This window comes from Pimephales promelas, chromosome 11 (assembly GCF_988280905.1).
Source record: "Pimephales promelas chromosome 11, fPimPro1.hap1.1, whole genome shotgun sequence".
Taxonomy (NCBI): domain Eukaryota; kingdom Metazoa; phylum Chordata; class Actinopteri; order Cypriniformes; family Leuciscidae; genus Pimephales; species Pimephales promelas.
Genome location: NC_142779.1, coordinates 2510790 through 2531627, shown reverse-complemented (window position 1 = coordinate 2531627; position 20838 = coordinate 2510790). Strand labels below are relative to the sequence as shown.

The 20838-nt window shown below is 36.7% G+C and overlaps 2 protein-coding genes across 4 annotated transcripts in view; both read left to right on the top strand.

Moving 5' to 3' along the window:
• The first annotated feature begins 16525 nt into the window (after positions 1-16525).
• On the top strand, positions 16526-16746 carry LOC148977112 (protein myomixer). Its single transcript, XM_089116742.1, has one exon. It carries the CDS (start codon positions 16528-16530, stop codon positions 16741-16743), a length of 216 nt encoding a protein of 71 aa, XP_088972868.1. The 5' UTR covers positions 16526-16527; the 3' UTR covers positions 16744-16746.
• A 79-nt stretch (positions 16747-16825) lies between these two features.
• Positions 16826-20838, top strand: part of mymx (myomixer) — a 67268-nt gene continuing 63255 nt past the window's right edge. For all 3 annotated transcript variants that reach the window (XM_089116741.1, XM_039659340.2, XM_039659339.2), the window contains exons 1-2: positions 16826-17254; positions 19861-19929. In XM_089116741.1, the coding sequence (XP_088972867.1) occupies positions 16826-17254; positions 19861-19929 (498 nt within the window). The remainder of the gene's footprint in view (positions 17255-19860; positions 19930-20838) is intronic.

The following is a 20838-nucleotide window of genomic DNA, read 5'->3' as shown; positions in this document are numbered from 1 at the left end:
AATCCACTGAGCAACAACTGTGTGTGTGTGCGTGCGCGTTCCTCTGCTGTAATGATGCTTTTAGGACTTCAGTCAGATGCTTGTATTCGTCATGGCCTCTACATTCACACGTGGCTTTAATCCAATGACTCCAAAACAGGTTTCTATATCTCTCAAACTTCTTCTTGGGTGATTGTTTCCCATTCAAAAGTGAACCATGAGTGAACCATTTAAAATGCTAAATGAGTTCAAGTTTTAGTTTAGTGCCAGTGTAAGATAAATTTGAGCTGAAACCATAAGGACGAAGAAACACAGCTTTAATCTATTCAGCACTGAGACTAATTTGACCATTGCAAAAACAAGTGAACATGATTTAACATATTAATCTAACTTTCCTTAACAAGCTTGAGTCAGACAGAGGGAATTAGACTCAACGATGATGTCATAACGCCTGATCTAATTCCAAGGCTAGATGATTGGATCATACATTTTCCTCTAATTTGGGGGTAATTAAATGAACAGTACTTCTTTTCTGCACCGCTGTGACCGACCCCTAATCTTCCTCTGCTATAGCCACAGTCTTTTCCCCTTTTCCACAGTCTTTTAAGGAAGTAAATACAGTAAAGTTTTGAACAACTTTGACACTGTGGGTCGCCGCTACTCGATATCCAATATGTTGTTCTGAAGCAAAAACCACTGATCTGAATTTTTACAAATTGTATTATTCTTAGTCTGCTGTTTAAAAAAAAATTAACAAAAATATTTCACGCACTTTTATATGTGCTGCACATATGATATTGAAAAACGATTCGTCAGCTGTGTGCGGTTGGACGTGGGATTTAAACATCTGACTTGAGCAACTGGCGCTCTGAATTGAGCAGGATAACACATGCTGAGTTATCCGTGCGTTCTCCAGTTGTCTGGGGTTCACGTCTGTCACCGTCTGTCTCAAGGCTTCACCCTTACAGCACACACACACACATGTGTCCATTACTGTATAAAGAGAGAAACATTCGCTTTCACATTTGCTGCAAACCCACAGGAACTGAATAGCAATGGCCTGGAACGTATTAGCATCACCACAATGGCTTATTTTACTTTTTTATTTTAATTTAATTACCTTGTTATGTAAGCCATAAACACAACAAAAGAACACCAGTTTGATTTGATTTATTAATTTTTATTTATTTTTTATTTATTTTAATGGCCTTCTTAAAGGGATACTCCACTTTTTTTGGAAATTGGCTCATTTTTACCACTCCCCCAGAGTTAAACAGTCGAGTTTTACCGTTTTCGAATGTATTGAGCCGTTTTTTTTTTATATTTAGAAGAATATCAGTAAACACACAGTTTCTGGTCTCACCATAGTAGGGAAAAAATATACTATGGAAGTCAATGAGACCAGAAACTGTGTGGTTACTGATATTCTTCTAAATATCATAAAATTGACTGAATTGATTCAAAAATGGTAAAACTCAGCTGTTTAACTCTGGGGGAGTGGTAAAAATGAGCCTATTTCCAAAAAAAAGTGGAGTATCCCTTTAAAGGTGTATTGCACAAGTCTCTGAGCTTTCGCAGAACTATGCCCCCTATGGCGACAAGCGAAACACGCGCGCTTACACAAGCTTTTCATAATCAACGGAGCATCAGCCGCACAAATCTTTTGTTACAATCATAATGTCTTCAGAGGTAATAAAGTTATAAGTCATTATAAATATATGAAAGGTAGGGTTGGGTATCGAGAATCGAGTATCGATTGGAACCGAGACTAACTTTTCGTTTTTCCCGGAATCGTTCAAAAGTTAAAATTTCGATTCCTAGTTTCGATATTCACAGTCCGCCGAGCGGAAGAAGTAACCGCTGAACAACACCAACGAAGAAGCGTCTACCGGAAGTGTTGGCATAACCGCGCGAGTCGAACATGAGTACCTTACGTCGGCGATCCAAAGTGTGGCTTCACTTTTCTAAAAATAACGAAATCTCGGCAAAATGCAAAATTTGTGACAAAAGGAGTATTTTTACAGAAGGAGTATTTCCTTCAGAAAGGATTATTTCCTTCAGAAAGGCCGTTGGTTAGCAAGGTTAGCTAAACTTTTTTGACCCTCTTAGAAGAATCGGAATCGAGAATCGCTAGGAACCGGAATCGAAACAAAGAATCGGAATCGGAATCAGAATCGTTCAAATTCAAACGATACCCAACCCTAATGAAAGGAAAGGCATTTATGTGTGTGTGAGGGGAAACTTCATTTTTTGTTTCCATCTATCTCCATGTTGAACTGTTTTATGTGCTTACTGTATCCAGTTATGATTGTATTATTATGGAAACACGTTCATGAACAATACCCGTTTGAGCCCTAGAGATCTCTCCATTTGTTGAAAGCTTCCCGATGTTGACTCTCGTCTTATTCCGACGCCTGGCACTAGAAAAACGTTTTATTTCTTTGTCTTGCGTGGAGTTTGCGTTGGGGTTTGGAATGAACTACAAGCCGGTCTCTTTGAATCCATCTTCTACTTTTGTGGAAAGTTGACTAAAGTTGTGTCGCTCGAGTTGTCTTCGCTTATACGGAGAATGGCGGCGAATACACAAACCTAGACATCGCCAGGCGAGCGTGAACACGCATGACGTCTCAAATCCGTCCCGACTTCTTCTTATATATTTTACAGTACAGGATTATGGAGGCGATCACAGTGATCAGAGAAGGGCTCATTCAGCCCATCAGGCGATTGTTTAAGCATGTATGGGTTCGAAAAAACTGGTATTTTTAACATGAAATGTTGCGCAATGCACCTTTAAAATCACATCGGTGTGATTTTACTTTACGTTTTAATAGCCTCCTTATGTAAGCCATAAACACAACATTAGCACACGTGTGATTTCTAAGGTTAAACATGAGCTCATCTGTTATCTTTTTATTGCCCTAGATGATGTTTTGGAGGTTCAGACGACGCTGGAAGAGAATTACAGGGACTCCAGAGACCCGAGAGAGGCCGAACACATGCCGTTTGTATGGTTGTTTCAAGTCAAATGTATTTATAGAGCTCTTTTCACAATACACATTGTTTCAAAGCAGCTTTACAGATAATCATGATGTTTATGTTTATAATAATCATGATTTTTCTCCATATAATGGACTTCAATGGGGTCCAAACGGTTCAAAGTCCAAAAGAGAGTTTCAGTGCAGCTTTAAAGGGCTTTAAACGACACCAGACGATGAATAAGGGGCTTATCTAGCGAAACCATCGCTCATTAAAAAAAAATAAATATGAAAAACTAAATTTGAACCAAGAAAGAGTTCGAACATGGACATCTTGGATGACATCATCAGCAAAGTTTTTTTTAAAAGTGAACTACTCCTTTAACAAACACCTTTGTGCTGTAAAAACACACGGACACAGACTAATAGGATTGTTTAGGATGCTTTTGGCCAAAATGGCTCAGAACTAATTAGCAAAAGGCAAGAATTCACTAATTAAACAAGTGTGTGTGATGCGTCTGGCTCTCTGATTAGAGCTAACGGGCTGTAAACATCTCCTGCGATTAAAACCTCATACCTGTTGGGTGAGAAATGTGAGAAACACTCGCTCCGACAGCTGTGTCCGTGTGTTTAACAAACCTCGTGGAGTTTCTAATAAACCTCCAGCCCTCAGCTATATCATAATGAAGGCTGAAGTCACCTGACCGGCCGTGGCCATGACATCATGGGTCAAAGGTTAAACACTTTATCAAAGTAACTGAAGGGGGTAAAAAGTTCAACATTTCATAGATCACCCCAGAACGTGACTGAAAGTTGAATGACCTCATGACCATTTCCTCTTGCCTGATTGCCACCCGAGGCGCACTTTATATTGAGATTAATGTATACTCTTGAGAGGTTTTTAATGCATTGCTTGGTGCTGGTTGCATCTCTATGACGTAATCAGGGTTATTATAGTTAACTAAAACTAAAGCCATAGAAAAAGTATTTAAAAAACATCTAAAAACACAAGAAAAGTACTAAAATGAAAATTAACACGGAAAATGTTATTCAAAATATCATGGCGTCACATTTATTTTTTAGTGCTTCATACAGTATAATGCAGATGGTTTCAAAGCAGCTTTACAATATTAAACATGAAAAAAAATTGATGTAGCAAAGTTATGAATTTAATACAATTTCAGCTGTAAAGCAACTATAAGAAGACAATAGTGTCATTATTCGGCTCAATTTTGAATTGTTAAATGATCAATTATGTATATGTGTATGTATGTGTGTATATATTTATATATATATGTGTGTAGGTATTTATTAATTAATTAATTTTATTTTTTTGTGTAGGAATTTTTATTTATTATAATACTAGGGATTTTAATGTATGCATTTCAATGTCAATGTAAACACCTTGAGTCCAACACAAATTTCACAATAAACTGTATTTCAATTTAGTTCAATGTTGATTCAGTTTTGTTCAATAACTGTGTCAGTGTTGCAAATTAATTAGTTATGAATTAAACCCAGTGTTGATTCGGTTTAGTTCATAAAGTTACACAACAAGCTTCATTCAGGTATAAAGCATCTCTATAGTGTCGTTATTTAGATCGAGTCAGAACTCAATGTTGATTCAGTTTAGTCCAATAACTCAATGTTGCAAAGTTCATCAATTATGAAACAAGCTTCAAAGGATAGTTCACCCAAAAATGAAAATTCTGTCATCATTTACTTTTACTTTCTTCCACTGAACACAAAAGAAGATATTTAGCTATAAGAATATGGTCTTCTAAACATCTTCTTTTGTGTTCAGCAGAAGAAAGAAACTCATACAGGTTTGGAGTAAATGATGACAGAATTTTCTGGGTGAACTATTCCTTTCATCCAGCTATAAAGCAGCCCAGAAGACATTTAATACAATCAATGATAGTTTCTCAGTGATACTAAAATAACACTTGCACACGTTTTCTTGCAGGTGTGTGTGTGTCGAAATGCCCTGTTCACACAGCTAAGCGTCTCGAAGACTGTCTGAACATACGACGGGTGAAAAGAAAAGACAACAGTGACCAACGTAACATCAAAGATGTCCATAAAACTGAAAAGTATTATCAACTTTGATACGAGTCCAATCGAGCCCCGAGTTTACAGGTGAACCTCGAAAAAGTTCTTTTATTTCAGTAATTCAACTTAAGCCTTGTGCATCCTTATGGACATTTTTGTCCTTTTCAGTTTTGTTTTTTTGATCACTTTGCCTGTGTTAAAGCTAACTGCAAAAAACTTGCCACAGGTGTGTGTTTTTATTGGAATTTTACTATTTCACCATCACTTTCTTAAAAAAATATTGTTTGCATTAGGTACAAAAAATACTCCCTCTCAGCACCTTCTGGACAAAAATGTCCCCATTGAAACCCATTAAAACTGCCATTTTTAATCCCCGGTTCAGTTAACTATAAAATTATGCTATCTTTGTTAAGAGGCTTTCATTCTGATGGCAAGGCTTCAAAATTTTATTTTTTACTATTTTTTATCAGATGGTGCCTTTTTTTTTTAAGTTTGGCCTATAAAACAAATATCGTATTATTCCTGTTTTCTGGTTCGGCATATTATAGAGCCAACTGGATAAATTATGCAACAATATTTGTGTGGGTGTGTTGGTATGGATGTCAGAGTGTGGTTAGTATGTGTGTTATAAACAAAATTTGTGTGTGTGTGTGCGCATGTGTGTGTTTGTAATACTGAGAGAGAAAAACTGCAAATTCAAATCCAATCACTGTGAGCTCCAGTGGGGTTTTGCTGGCACCCAATGGGGAAAATATGTTACTACGCCCAAACAAACTGTTACCGAAAGCTCATTTTTTGAGATATCATCCTCAAATTTGGAACACAACCTATTTAGATTTATGGCTTTGATTTTATTGCAGTTTTGAGTTCAACCTGATTTATAAAATATATATTTTATATAAAATATTTTTTATAAATAATTTAAACTAAACTTATACCTATATAACTTTTTTTTGGATTTGCTTATTATTATTTTTTACTCCAGCAATAATCTGCAAAGGGTCTTCTTTAAAATGATACCAAACTTAAGTCTGTGCTCCAAAGCGTCACATTTTTATGACATGGACATTTTTGTCCTCTTTTTATCTATGTGTAACATTTTTAATTGATGCACAAGGGTTAAAAGGTGAAACTGATATATAATATAGACTCATTACATGCAAAGTGAGATATTTGCCGTGAACGTAAACCGTATTAAGGACTCAGATCCTGGACTGACTGTATTCTGGCTGTATCTTCTCCCTCATGGCTGATGCCTCTCAGATTAGCAGTGGCACACCTCCTCAACGATGACATGATGGGTTTATGGGTCAGAACGCCACCAACTGTCTTCCGAGTGAGACGAATATAGTTTTAATATTCAGTAAGTAACATAAAAGCGCTGTTCTTGCGACACTGAGATCTATTGACTGTACTTGTTCAGGCTTGAGTGCTGCATTATTTCAGTCTGGTTTCTTCCCCTCTGGTGCCGATGATTGTAAATGGACACATTGTTCTTGTTTTAAATTTGGATCTGAGGGAACGATCTTGAGAAATGTCTTCGCGTCTGACCACAAATCAAAAGTTGAGCGTTTCGTCATTTGGCAATTCTGATACTCACAGATGTTTCATTTCAGTCATGTAAGATGGTTATCAGGAAGGCCGGCACGTTTGAAATATTTTCCTATTTTGTTTTTATTTGTTTATTGTATTTTTTATTGTTTATTAATTAATTTATATAGTTTAAAAATATGTATTTTATTGTCTTTTTTTTTTTTTTTTGTTCTGGCCTTTTGAGCACCATTTTTAGTAATTATGAGTTCATCATCGTAAACCCTTTACGTTACTATCTTTCTCAGCAACATTTTCTTCAAAACAGTTGGTTCGTGCTTACAGTAGATGATCTGAAAGAGTAACCCGACCATAGAAGAAGACAGTTTGCTTTAATATCCAATGTAATGGCATGCTTTATGAATCACCACGTTACGAGTAATGCACGACAAGTAAATCAAGTTTGTGTAGCTAGAACCGTTTGCAATCATGTACTTGATTATATTGGCCTTAAATGTTCTTAAAGGAGAAGTTCACTTTTGAAAAAAAACTTTTGCTGATAATTTACTCATGTCTTTCTTTCGCAAAGAAATGAAGGTTTTTGATGAAAACATTCCAGGATTTTTCTCCATATAATGGACTTCAATGGGGTCCAAACGGTTCAAGGTCCAAATGAGAGTTTCAGTGCAGCTTCAAAGGGCTTTAAACGACACCAGACGATGAATAAGGGTCTTATCAAGCGAAACGATCGCTCATTTCAAAAATAAATGAAAAATGTTTAAGTTTTATAAGCTCAAATGCTCGCCTTGCTCTGTTCTGTGAATCTCCTGTTCGAACTCGTTCATGAAAATGAATGAATCTTTTTTCGATTCATTTTGTTCGTTGAATAAACGAAATGACTCAAAAAATATTCGTTCATTTCGATAAACGCTAGATAAGACCCTTATTCATCGTCTGGTGTCGTTTAAAGCCCTTTGAAGCTGCACTGAAACTCTCATTTGGACCTTGAACCGTTTGGACCCCATTGAAGTCCATTATATGGAGAAAAATCCTGGAATGTTTTTATCAAAAACCGACTGAAGAAAGAAAGACGTGGACATCTTGAATGACATGGGGGTGAGTAAATTATCACACGTTTTTTACTAATCCTTTAATGTTCTCCTTAAATGTTCTTAAACATGCTGGAGCTCTTCTGGAAGGACTTTTTCTCTGATGGAGGACAGAAATCTGTGCAAGTAGCCGTTTCAAGTCAAGGAGATTACTGATATTGGCTCTCAGTGATGCAACAAGTCAAAGCTGCTAAACTTGCAAGGTTGTCCATGACTCAAAATACTGTTTTACAGCAAAATGACGAGTGCGATTTGAGACTCAGAGCAAGCCAGATATAGAGTTGGTGTATTTACAGTGTTCGTCTGATGTGTGTCCAGCTCAGGGCTTCCGCTTGGCATCGACACACAGGCTGATCTCCTCTGTTTGAGCTCACAGCGGAGTCGTGAGGGAGACTATAGCGTACCTGACCGGAAGGAGCGTTTGGGGAAACTGATTGACAACCAATCATTCTTTTGGTAAGCAAGTAAGCAGTGACCTAGCAACCACCTGGAACATCCTAGCAACGTGTAACAAACTCTCAGAACATGTTAGCAATCGTAAAGCGTTGCCCTGGCAAGTACCAGTATCTCTGTGGTGGCAACGTAAAAATGAAATTATTTTTGCAAACATTTAATTTAATTTAATTTAATTTAATTTTATTTTATTTTATTTTATTTTATTTTATTTTATTTTATTTTTTATTTTATTTTATTTTATTTTATTGCATTGCCCTGGCAAGTATCAACATTTCCAATGATGACAATGTAAAAATGTTAAAATTATTTTTGCAATTACGTTTGGTGGTTTATTTATTTATTTATTTTATCACCATCATGGTGGCAACATAAAAATGGGATTATTTTTGTAATTATGTTTGGTGGTTAAATATTTTAATATTTTATTGCATTGCATTTATTTAATTAAATTTGCTTTATATGTATATATTTATTTTATCTCCATCATAACAAAATAATTTTTGCTATTATGTTTGTAGCTCAATTAAATATGTATTTGTTTGTTTTAAATCAACCGTGAGTCTATAAAGCTGCTATAGACCTCATCTGAACTTCTGACCTTCTGTTTCTGCGGTTCCTCACTATATTTCTTTCTCATCTCTGTCAAAGAGTATTAAACTGGTGAAGATTTACTTACCATAGAGTTATAGACTAAATATCAACTAAACGTATAATTATTATTATTAGTAGTGGTGCGTTAATAACACACTTCAGCATGTTCTCCTGTCCACTTCAGCTCTTGACTAATGATGTGTTGTTTTTGTGGTGAATGAGGTTGTCTCGGGCTCTTTTGGCTGGCGTTTCTTTGCATTGATAAGCAGTGAAACATGACCAAGGCCACACGGCTCCAGGTGTATGAAGACGTCAGCCATCAGGCATGCACTCCTCTCAGATTGTGCGTGTATGTAACTCGGTACATATCTCTGGCACATTTCTGAGCATATTAAATCAATGATAAAGAGATGAGGTCATAGCTGTTGGGTGCCAGAGGGCCAGTTCTGACGGTTAATGCTCCTTAAAAGCAGAGGCAGAGCATTGAACAGTTTATCGTGTTGGGTTTCGCTTTTAAATATGCATGCTTGGGGCCTAAAACAAATGAATGTGCATTATTTACTTTTGCGGGTAAAGCAATTCTGAGAATCCAGTGAAGGTCAAGTGTCTGGCCGTCCCGTCGGCTGTCGCGACAAAAACACGAGAGGATTAGCTCACCACTGAGGAATTCAAGACAAACAAGATACTCGCACCGCAAATTTATGACTTCACCATTACTTTGCTTGCGTTTTTTTCATCTCGGTTTACTCTCGCCTTTGTTTTCGCAAACTTCTCTTTGACTTTAGTCATTCGCCAGCTTGACAAGTCAAACAAGCTGTCATTTCTGTGATGTTGTGTCATTTTTCTTCATGTTTGACAATGAAATGAGTGGGTGAACCTGTCGGTGTTGTCTCCGAAACCAAACGCATTTAGTTCCTTTAGTACACACACATTTTTGCTTTGTAAAGTGATTGTACGGTAGTTCAGCAAGCCAAATAAATGTGACTATTGCTCAGAGGTTGCTCTTTCAAAACTCATAGGACTTTATTGATTTTTTGGAAAACAAGCTGGTGTTCAAATTCACAATCAAATAGATTCTGTATAGCGGGCGATGGATTAATTATAACACCATAAATATGAATGGAGAGGTCATGTTGGGAAAAGGCAATGGATTTAAGGCCTACTGTCGCGTCAATATTCAGGTTTAAGAAGTTTTGAGCCATCCATACTTTGAGATCTTGTAGACATGAGAACAATATCTTCCAAAAGTTCATTTATTTCACTAATTCAACTTAAAAGGTGAAACTAATATAGGCTATTATATGCAAAGTGAGATATTTCAAGCCTTTATTTGTTATAATGTTGATGATTATGATTTACAGCTTATGAAAACCCCAAATTCAAAATTAGAGTATTGTGAAAAGGTTTTAAGTCATAATCATCAAAATTATAACAAATAAAGGCTTGAAATATCTCACTTTGCATGTAATGAGTCTATATAATATATTAGTTTCAACTTTTAAGTTGAATTACTGAACTTTTGCATGATATTCAAATCTTTCGTTTCACCCGTAACTATGAAAATTCAGTCGGATGATCTGACGAAGATATTAGAAATAGAAATGGACCAAGGACGGATCCTTGAGGAACACCATGGGATACAGACAGTGTTTAGCGATATTAATTTTTTTAATTGCTTGAACTTATCTTGAACAGTTCGAGACATTGTTCAGATCTCTTATTTTTCATTAAAAGTTGCATTTATTTTCATGTGCATTAAATTCATATTTAGATGTCTGACTTTTGATCTTGAACAGTTTGAGCAAAAGTCTCTATTTCCTCTGGCTGAGATGAAAAGGAGATGTCATTACCGTTGCTCACACAAGGTTAGCGATTTGAACAAACCCCCAAATCTAAGCATTAAGCTTTGGCTTATAACTTGTACAGACATGAATGAGGCATAAATCACACAGCTTTGTTGAGGATAAGCGTGCTGTTATTTTTCTAAGCCCGGGCAAACTCCAAGTTTTCTTCAGAAAATGTAAAGATGTAGTTTGTGATGTTTCTTTTGTGTGGGGAATCTTTGAAGTCATTCAGTATAAATGAGCAGCCGTTGACCCGCGTGTTTCCAGTGATCAGAAGGGTTTTGTTTCTCTGCGGTCGTATCTCGTAATGTCTCGAGCTTCTCCGTTTATTTAGAGCATCCGAGTAAAGAGATCATACTGATGTGCAACTTGCGCTCTGTCAAGTAAATGAGCCCATTGTCTCCACGCAGAGCTGCAATTTTCTCTAATGAGGCCCTTGATAAACGCTGCGTGTGTGGCACGGATACGCACAGACGTATTTATCATGTGGTTTGTGCTCGTTTGTGTAAATAAAAGACACTCCGTTGATTTATACTAACAAATACTATAACATCAACCCACTATTGCAGCTTTACTGCGACTACTAAAACTAGTTTCCGTTCCATAGTTTGTGAATGCATGATCATGAGAATTAATATTAATTATAATGATATTGAAAAACTAATAATATTTCCACAAATGACTGTGTAACTAAGAATATTTTATGGAATGCAATGATTTAAATTAAATTGGGCAACATTTTTATTAAGTTAAATTAATGGACATTTTTTAAAAAGGAATAGTATTATTTTTTGTATCAAATTGAAATAACTGTTATTGTTATTATTATTGTTATCGATATTCTTATTTTTTGTTGTAATGCCATTGTTTTTAAATTATTGTATAAAATTCATCAATTATGATTAGTTTACATTTTATTACTTTTGAGCCTGCCATGAATATAGCATTTGATGCTGAGATTACGTGGTAGAAAAATAAAATAAATAAATAATTTACTTTGAAGAAAAGTAAGTGTAAGATACAATTGTTTTATTATTAATTAGATTTTATTTTATTTTAATATTTATTATTGATTTTAATAAATATATTTTTGTAGAGAACATTGTCTATTTTGGCTATTTTATTCATACTTTTTGCTTATATTTTCATAATAATAATAATACTAAAAATAATTACATTTTTATATAGCGCTTTTCTCGGCACTCAAAGCGCTTCATGACAATTGAATCCCCCAAATTCTAATAATTTATTGTTGTTTGAGTAATTTTAAGTTGTAATTTATAAAAAATTTTTTAGTTGTAATTTCCATTATTCTCACGGTCAGCATATGTTAAATAAATACAAAAAAGTCACTCATTAAATAATGCATAATTCCGGGGGTAAATGCAATCGAGAAATGCGTGCAAAAATGCAAGCGAACACAAAGTTCGTTTACTGTAATCAAACCGCCTCGTATCCCCTAAACCAAAGCCTGATGATGAGGGAGAGCAATCAAAGAGCAGAGAAAAGCACATCCAACCACACATTTTGATGAGAGCAGTCACGGCATGACATCATCGCTCATCTTAGAGGAGACTGTTGCGTTTATTGACTGCAGTAAAGCTCATGTAAGCCCACCTTCTGCCAGCCAGGCCTGGTGTCTTTTATCATCATCTTGGGAGGGCATGATATCATCTAGCCCAGCGTCAGCTCCCCGCCATGATGAGCAAGATATTTATTCAAACAAGAACCATCCGCTTATTTCATATGCTGGAGACGACACTATACGGTCCGGGGTGTTGATGCATTGCCTCTTCATTTCTTTAAACATATATTTTCCTTTCAGATTCCTTAGATTAAACCTAGTTTTAAGACTAAGACCTGTGGCCATTTGCATAAACTCATTAGGGTTGTCTTACAAGTAAAAGTCAACAACTGTTAGTATGTCAAACGAATTCTCAACATAGTGGCTAAGTTTATGCAACCGAACAAAGTAAAGTAAGCCTAACTATATATTTGGCATAAAATTGAATAAATTAAAGTGCAAAACTCACAGTGGCAATGCTGGAGTACTGTAAGTGGTTACTAGGGTGTTTCTAAGGTGAAGAAAAAAAAAGTGTGTTGGATTTTTTTCGAAAAGACTATTTCTAGTTCTTGCTTGTAAAACATCGGAAACCATTTTATTGCTATGCTATGATGTTATGAGTGGTTGCCAGGGTGTTGCTAGGTTACTGACCCAAGTCTAAAAAGTCCTACACCCTCAAGTCTTTTTTTAAATTTTTATTTTTGTTGTCTGTATTGTTTAGGTCCATCTTTCGGTGTACAAAATAACTCTGTGCTAATGAATCCTAACTTCTGCAGACTCTCATTTAGCCTTTTATATCAATTTAAACATTTGAGAAAATATATGGTCAAATATATGACCTCATTCCACAGTTCCTTGAACCAATAACTGCAGATAAATATGTTTTGATGCGTTGCAAGTGTGTTTTTAACTCCCTTGAAGTGTAAAATTAGGAGTTTTTTGAGGTGCGGCATCATGTGAAATAAAGATCCAGCGTTTTCAAAGCTCCACCCATTTCCCTCCTCAAGTATAGAGTTTATCTCTGATGTTCAAGCTGCAACACATTAAAGGCTCTCTGTGGATGACTTCATAGTGAAACCAGAGGCTTTTACAACAGTCATTAACCATGTCATAACCAGGGCCGACGCAACCATAAGGCTCGCTGCCGACTGATGGATCTGCTAAATGAGACGCCTAATCCTGAAGTATGGGTGAAATGCTGAACTATTTATGTTAAACCATCCTTTTTAAGTATTTAATGAAGCTTGAAATAACCTGGATGAACATTTGATTGTCCCACGCTCAGGTGAAAAGAGTGATCTGGAGTTCTCGAATATGTTTCATTGAAGCATCAACTTTGTCTTGGTTGTTTCTCTGAAAATGCCAAAGAGAAATTGTTGAAACGTTAAGAGTAGAGATGCACCGATACTAAATTTCTCATACCGATAGTTTGATTTTCTTAAAAAAAATCTCTCCTAAGTCGCAACTAATGCTGTAAACTATACAGGGAAGCCTCTCATTTGGTACAATAATTTAATATTAGAGATTAACATTAACAATAGAGCTATTTTATTTTCAGATATAGTAATTACACTCAAATTAAAGTGAATTTGAAATGTTTGTATACAACTATAGTATTTTTTCATAAACACTTGAATGAACGAGAATGAACCTCATTGGCTCTTGCTGAAGCTCAAACGTGATGCGTAACACGAGAATGAACCTCATTGGTTCTTGCAGAAGCTCAAACGTGATGCGTAACACGAGAACGAACCTCATTGGCTCTTGCTGAAGCTCAAACGTGATGCGTAACTCGAGAATGAACCTCATTGGCTCTTGCCGAAGCTCAAACGTGATGCGTAACACGAGAATGAACCTCATTGGTTCTTGCAGAAGCTCAAACGTGATGCGTAACTCGAGAATGAACCTCATTGGCTCTTGCTGAAGCTCAAACGTGATGCGTAACTCGAGAATGAACCTCATTGGTTCTTGCAGAAGCTCAAAAGTGATGCGTAACACGAGAATGAACCTCATTGGTTCTTGCAGAAGCTCAAACGTGATGCGTAACACGAGAATGAACCTCATTGGTTCTTGCTGAAGCTCAAACGTGACGCGTAACTCGAGAATGAACCTCATTGGTTCTTGCTGAAGCTCAAACGTGATGCGTAACACGAGAATGAACCTCATTGGTTCTTGCTGAAGCTCAAACGTGATGCGTAACACGAGAATGAACCTCATTGGTTCTTGCTGAAGCTCAAACGTGATGCGTAACACGAGAATGAACCTCATTGGCTCTTGCAGAAGCTCAAACGTGATTCGTAACACGAGAATGAACCTCATTGGCTCTTGCTGAAGCTCAAACGTGATGCGTAACACGAGAATGAACCTCATTGGCTCTTGCTGAAGCTCAAACGTGATGCGTAACTCGAGAATGAACCTCATTGGCTCTTGCAGAAGCTCAAACGTGATGCGTAACTCGAGAATGAACCTCATTGGCTCTTGCAGAAGCTCAAACGTGATGCGTAACACGAGAATGAACCTCATTGGCTCTTGCTGTAGCTCAAATGTGATGCGTAACTCGAGAATGAACCTCATTGGCTCTTGCTGAAGCTCAAACGTGATGCGTAACACGAGAACGAACCTCATTGGTTCTTGCTGAAGCTCAAACGTGATGCGTAACACGAGAATGAACCTCATTGGTTCTTGCTGAAGCTCAAACGTGATGCGTAACACGAGAATGAACCTCATTGGCTCTTGCAGAAGCTCAAACGTGATGCGTAACACGAGAATGAACCTCATTGGCTCTTGCTGAAGCTCAAACGTGATGCGTAACACGAGAATGGACCTCATTGGCTCTTGCAGAAGCTCAAACGTGATTCGTAACACGAGAATGAACCTCATTGGTTCTTGCAGAAGCTCAAACGTGATGCGTAACTCGAGAATGAACCTCATTGGCTCTTGCAGAAGCTCAAATGTGATGCGTAACTCGAGAATGAACCTCATTGGCTCTTGCTGAAGCTCAAACGTGATGCGTAACACGAGAATGAACCTCATTGGCTCTTGCAGAAGCTCAAACGTGATTCGTAACACGAGAATGAACCTCATTGGCTCTTGCAGAAGCTCAAACGTGATTCGTAACACGAGAATGAACCTCATTGGCTCTTGCTGAAGCTCAAACGTGATGCGTAACACGAGAACGAACCTCATTGGCTCTTGCTGAAGCTCAAACGTGATGCGTAACACGAGAACGAACCTCATTGGCTCTTGCTGAAGCTCAAACGTGATGCGTAACACGAGAACGAACCTCATTGGCTCTTGCAGAAGCTCAAACGTGATGCGTAACTCGAGAATGAACCTCATTGGCTCTTGCAGAAGCTCAAATGTGATGCGTAACTCGAGAATGAACCTCATTGGCTCTTGCTGAAGCTCAAACGTGATGCGTAACACGAGAATGAACCTCATTGGCTCTTGCAGAAGCTCAAACGTGATTCGTAACACGAGAATGAACCTCATTGGCTCTTGCTGAAGCTCAAACGTGATGCGTAACACGAGAACGAACCTCATTGGCTCTTGCTGAAGCTCAAACGTGATGCGTAACTCGAGAACGAACCTCATTGGCTCTTGCTGAAGCTCAAACGTGATGCGTAACACGAGAACGAACCTCATTGGCTCTTGCTGAAGCTCAAAAAATGACTGTTTAATTCACATGGATTAGTTTTTTTACGATAGTTGCGTAACTGTCAATGGAGGGACAGAAATCTCATCAAAAAGATCTTCATTTGTGTTCTGAAGATGAACGAAAGATTACGAGTTTGGAAAGACACGAGGGCGAGTAATTAAAGACAGAATTCATTTTTCGTTGAAATATCCTTCAAACTTTCCACTCTCATACAGGCTTTCCCCCGTCCATCACGTCTGGCGTTTTCCCTGCTGTTGTAAATGTGACTCAGTCAGCTCCACACACACTGTTGTCAAGGGGTGAAAGGTCATCATGTGTTCAGAACACATGTCGTTCCTCTGCTTAAATTAGCTTGTGCACTTTCATAGCTCAGGAAACCTGTCGAGACAACTGTCGGAGGCCCAGAACAAAGACGCGAGGAGAGCGCCTGAAGTGCTTCACTCGAGCGCAGACGGCACAGAAGCACCACCTCGGACTGTGGCCGTATTCGTTAAAGCATCCGCTAAACATTTACAGCACGTTTTGGAAGGTAAGCGCTTCTGTTTGCATTGCATTCTGGGTCACCCAGAGGTCTCCTGCCGTCTCGCTCTTATCTCCGTTCTCCTCTGTTCTCAGTCAGAGAGGAAGTTTTGACAGCCAGACTTTACAACCTCTCCCGCCTGCGCTTTGCACATGCTCTGACAGAAGTCCAGTGACTTCATCCCTCATTCACGAAAGCTTCCCCTCCTCCTCTCTCTCTCTCTCTCTCTCTCTCTCTCAGTCCGGCATCATGCCATGCGTTTTCCTCTTGCTGCGCTCTCTGTTCAGTAGCAGATTAGCAGGCTCTGTCGCGCAGCTCCTCCGCCGAAGCCTCACGGCGGCTGCTGGCCGACTCGGGACCGTCCTGCGACACATCTGGGACCGGATCAGTTCCCAGGAGTCCAAGGAGGCCATCCTGGGCTGCGTCTTGTGCATTCTCAACATGCACAAGAAGGTGGACAACTAGATTTGATTTTGTGCATTTCTTGGACTTTTTACTTTTTTTCCAATTTTTTTTGTTTTTTTTTTTGTTCATACTGAACTTAACCATGTCGGAGAGCATTGGGAGGAAAATCCAGCCTTTCACCATCGGGACCAAACTCTCGGCACCGGCAGTGCCCAAGTGCTCGGACTTGGTTCCAGATGGTTACCTGCCGAATCGCACGTTCTCCGAAAACTGCAAACTGAGGCACCTGAACGAACAGGTGTCTCTCTATCTGGGCCGCTGCGGGTCGAAACACACACGTGAAGACCAACACCTGAACAGAAACGCAAGCTCCCCGAACACCGCGTCCAGATCCATCCGCAAGATCACCATCTCCAGCCGGACGGAGGCGTCGAAGGACAGACTGACTCCAGGGATGGACCTGAAGAAAACAAGAGGCAAATCTGAGAATATTAATAACAATAACAACAACACGCCGCTGCCTAAAATAGTGGGTGTCCGCTGTGAGAATAAACCCGACTCGCATCTGAAGGTAAGAAACGCTTTCTTTGGATTCCTGTATACGATCAATCTGTAAAAATGTGCAGTTAGAATGAGTGAACATGAAACTACTACTAAAAAATGTAGTTTACTTATCAAATGATAATTAGCTAAATGATATTTGCGTAAGGCTGAAGTAAAATGTTTTTTTTTTAATGTGAAAAAATGCTTAATTATATTTACGGCTATATAATATTACATAATGTGTATGAAAAATTAAAGCCCTTGATGTCCAGAAAACAATGCAATTTTCTTTTTTCGGCATACATTTCATTTATAAAGCTCATAATATTCATTTTAAATAAGTGCTTTATATATTTTATGAATGAATGTGTGAATTAATTAATAATTATTGGGATTAATTCAATTTTAAGACAAGAATGCTTAGAACTTTTCCAAAAATATATAAAAATACGTAAATATTATTATAATGCAATTAGTATGTTATTTTAAAGGGTGAAATAGGCTACATTCTAATTTTACTATTATTAATGATTAAATTCGCATATATTTATTATTTATAAAGCACATAATATTCGTTATAAATAAGTGCTTTATATATAAAATGAATGAATGAATGTTTATTTCAGGATGATTTAATATTAAGACAAAAATGCACCAACAACAAATCTGTTTTTTAGCACAATATAATATTACATAATGTGTAAGCAAAAAAACAAACAAAAAAAAACCTATTGATATTTGGAACAACAATGTTTTTATTTACGTTGCCCATTTCATTATTAATTATGAAATGTTGATTTGTTTAATTTATGAAGCATGTGATATTCTTTATAATCAAGTGCTTAGGGATGGGCAACGATTAATCGCGATTAATCTCATCCAAAATAAAAGTTTGTGTTTACATAATATATGTGTGTAGTGTGTATAATTAATTTGTATATATAAATACCCACACATGCATGTATATATTTATGAAAAATGTGTTATTAATATATCAAATATTTATATTTATATATAATATTAATTGTGAATAAATATATACATGCACATATTTCTTAAATATATACATGCATGTGTGGGTATTTATATATACAAATTAATTATACACACTACACACACATATATTATGTAAACACAAACTTTTATTTTGGATGCGATTAATCGTTGCCCATCCCTACTTTATAAGTATAATACATTTATTTATTATTAATTTATTATTAATGATGAAATGTTGATTTGTTTAATTTATGAAGCACATGATATTCTTTATAAACAAGTGCTTTATACATTTTATAAATTTATGAATGAGTGTATGAGCAAAAAGCTTTTCATATATGTTTTAACTGGTTATTAATAGGGTTAATATTAAGACAAAGGAGGCACAATCAACAAATCTGTTATAATACAGTTTATTAAATTGATGTGTGATTATAAAAACCGACAGTAAACATTTAAACAGGAACTAATCCTGGTGTCCAGGAATCTGCTCTTCGGAGTCTCTTCTTCATGTTGTCTTTGTTTAGCAAAAGCTTCCGTGATCAAAACATGTGGAGTTGTCATGGAAACGGTACACAAATATACGGCGATGATGTCATCGCCCTTTCAGCTTTAATATTAGTTGATGCAAGTCCACATGAACTGATAGGCACGTCTTCTACGAGCTGGAAAGCGCAGTGTGTGTGTGTGTGTGTGGTTCAGATGATGTGTTTATTATGTAACGCTGCTCAAGTTCAGATGATGTCAGAGCTTCGGCTCAAAGGCTCCTTTCTATTACCTTCCACTCTCAGGATTCAGTGTGTGTTCGCTCGGGCTTTGTTTAATGTCAGTGTGTCAGCAGGAGACACCGTTCACGTTTATACTATTCAACTTAAAGATATACTGTGGGGTCTAAAAGACTCATAACACTACACTGTAAAAAAAAATATGTTCATGATTTGTGATCACAACATTTTTTCGTTTGTCAAATCAACTTAATGTGGTTCAGATAACATAATATTTTGAGTTTCTGATGATTCATTGAATTAACTCAATTTTTCCATTTCAATGAACTTAAAATATTAAGGCAACCAGTTTACTTCATTTTTTAAGTTAATCCTCAGTTCATCCTTTTTTTCTTCTCATGTTTATTTCATTACAAATTGAATTATCATTATCAGTTTGAGTGAAAAGTTTTGAAATGTTTAGAAAGTTTAAGAATTTCTAGTATTTGGTCTGTTCTTATATTAATACATACATGTGCATTATAATATAATATAATTAGTGCTATCAAAATATAATATAATATAAGTGCTGTCAAATCGATTAATCGCATCCAACATAAAAGTTTGTGTATATATTTATATAATACTTACAAACTTTTATATTAGATCCACTTAATCTAAATATAAAATAATAATATAACAATATAATACATTATTTAAAATAATAACATACAATTATAAATGTTTAATTTATATAGCACCTTCACATAGGCTCAAGTTTGTTTTAAAATAAATAAATGGTATATTTTTATTGTATGTTAGTGTATTTTAAAACCTATAAATAATCGGTTGTCATGAAAACCAAAACAATATTGTGTATATCTCATATAATAGTTCTGGATCACACCGGCTCATTGTTTGTGTGTTTGTTCAGGTGTTGCTGTGTAAAGATGGTGAGAAGCAGTGCAGTGCGGACCGAGAGAAATCCACCTCTTCTCCACAGGTAAACCTTATGATTTATCAGATTAATAACTCTATTCTGAAGTGACTGACATCATATCGGGGCCAGTTGCATAAATATGAGACTTAAGTTCTAGTATGACCAACATTTTATTTAAATTAGTTTTAGTTTACTATAATAACCCTTGTGTAACTCTCATTTGTGAATTATGCCTATTGCATTTAGGAATTTATAAATTAAACATCTTTTTTTTTTTTTTTCGCATAACTTAAAGGAGTAGTGATAATTTACTCACCCCCATGTCATCCAAGATGTCCATGTCTTTCTTTCTTCAGTCGAAAAGAAATGAAGGTTTTTGATGAAAACATTCCAGGATTTTCTCCATATAATGGACTTCAATGGGGTCCAAACGGTTCAAGGTCCAAATGAGAGTTTCAGTGCAGCTTCAAAGGGCTTTAAACGACACCAGACGATGAATAAGGGTCTTATCTAGCGAAACCATCTGCCATTTTTTCGTGACTCTCCTGTTCAAACTCGTTCATCAAAATGAACAAATCTTTTTTCGAGTCATTTGGTTGATTCAACGAACGAAATGAATGAAATGACTTCATTTTGATGAATGAGTTCGAACAGGAGAGTCACGAACAGAGCAAGTTGACCATTTGAGCTTATAAAACTTAAAGTTTTTTATTTATGTTTTAAATGAGCGATGGTTTCGCTAGATAAGACCCTTATTCATCGTCTGGTGTCGTTTAAAGCCCTTTGAAGCTGCACTGAAACTCTCATTTGGACCTTGAACCGTTTGGACCCCATTGAAGTCCATTATATGGAGAAAAATCCTGGAATGTTTTCATCAAAAACCTTCATTTCTTTTCGACTGAAGAAAGAAAGACATGAACATCCAGATTTCTTGTATTTCTTGTTCTGACCCCAGACCTCTCTGTGCGGCAG

What these genes read in the sequence shown, in the direction of transcription:
- LOC148977112 (XM_089116742.1), top strand. Translation starts at nt 16,528, where the DNA reads ATGCCATGCGTTTTCCTCTTGCTGCGCTCTCTGTTCAGTAGCAGATTA.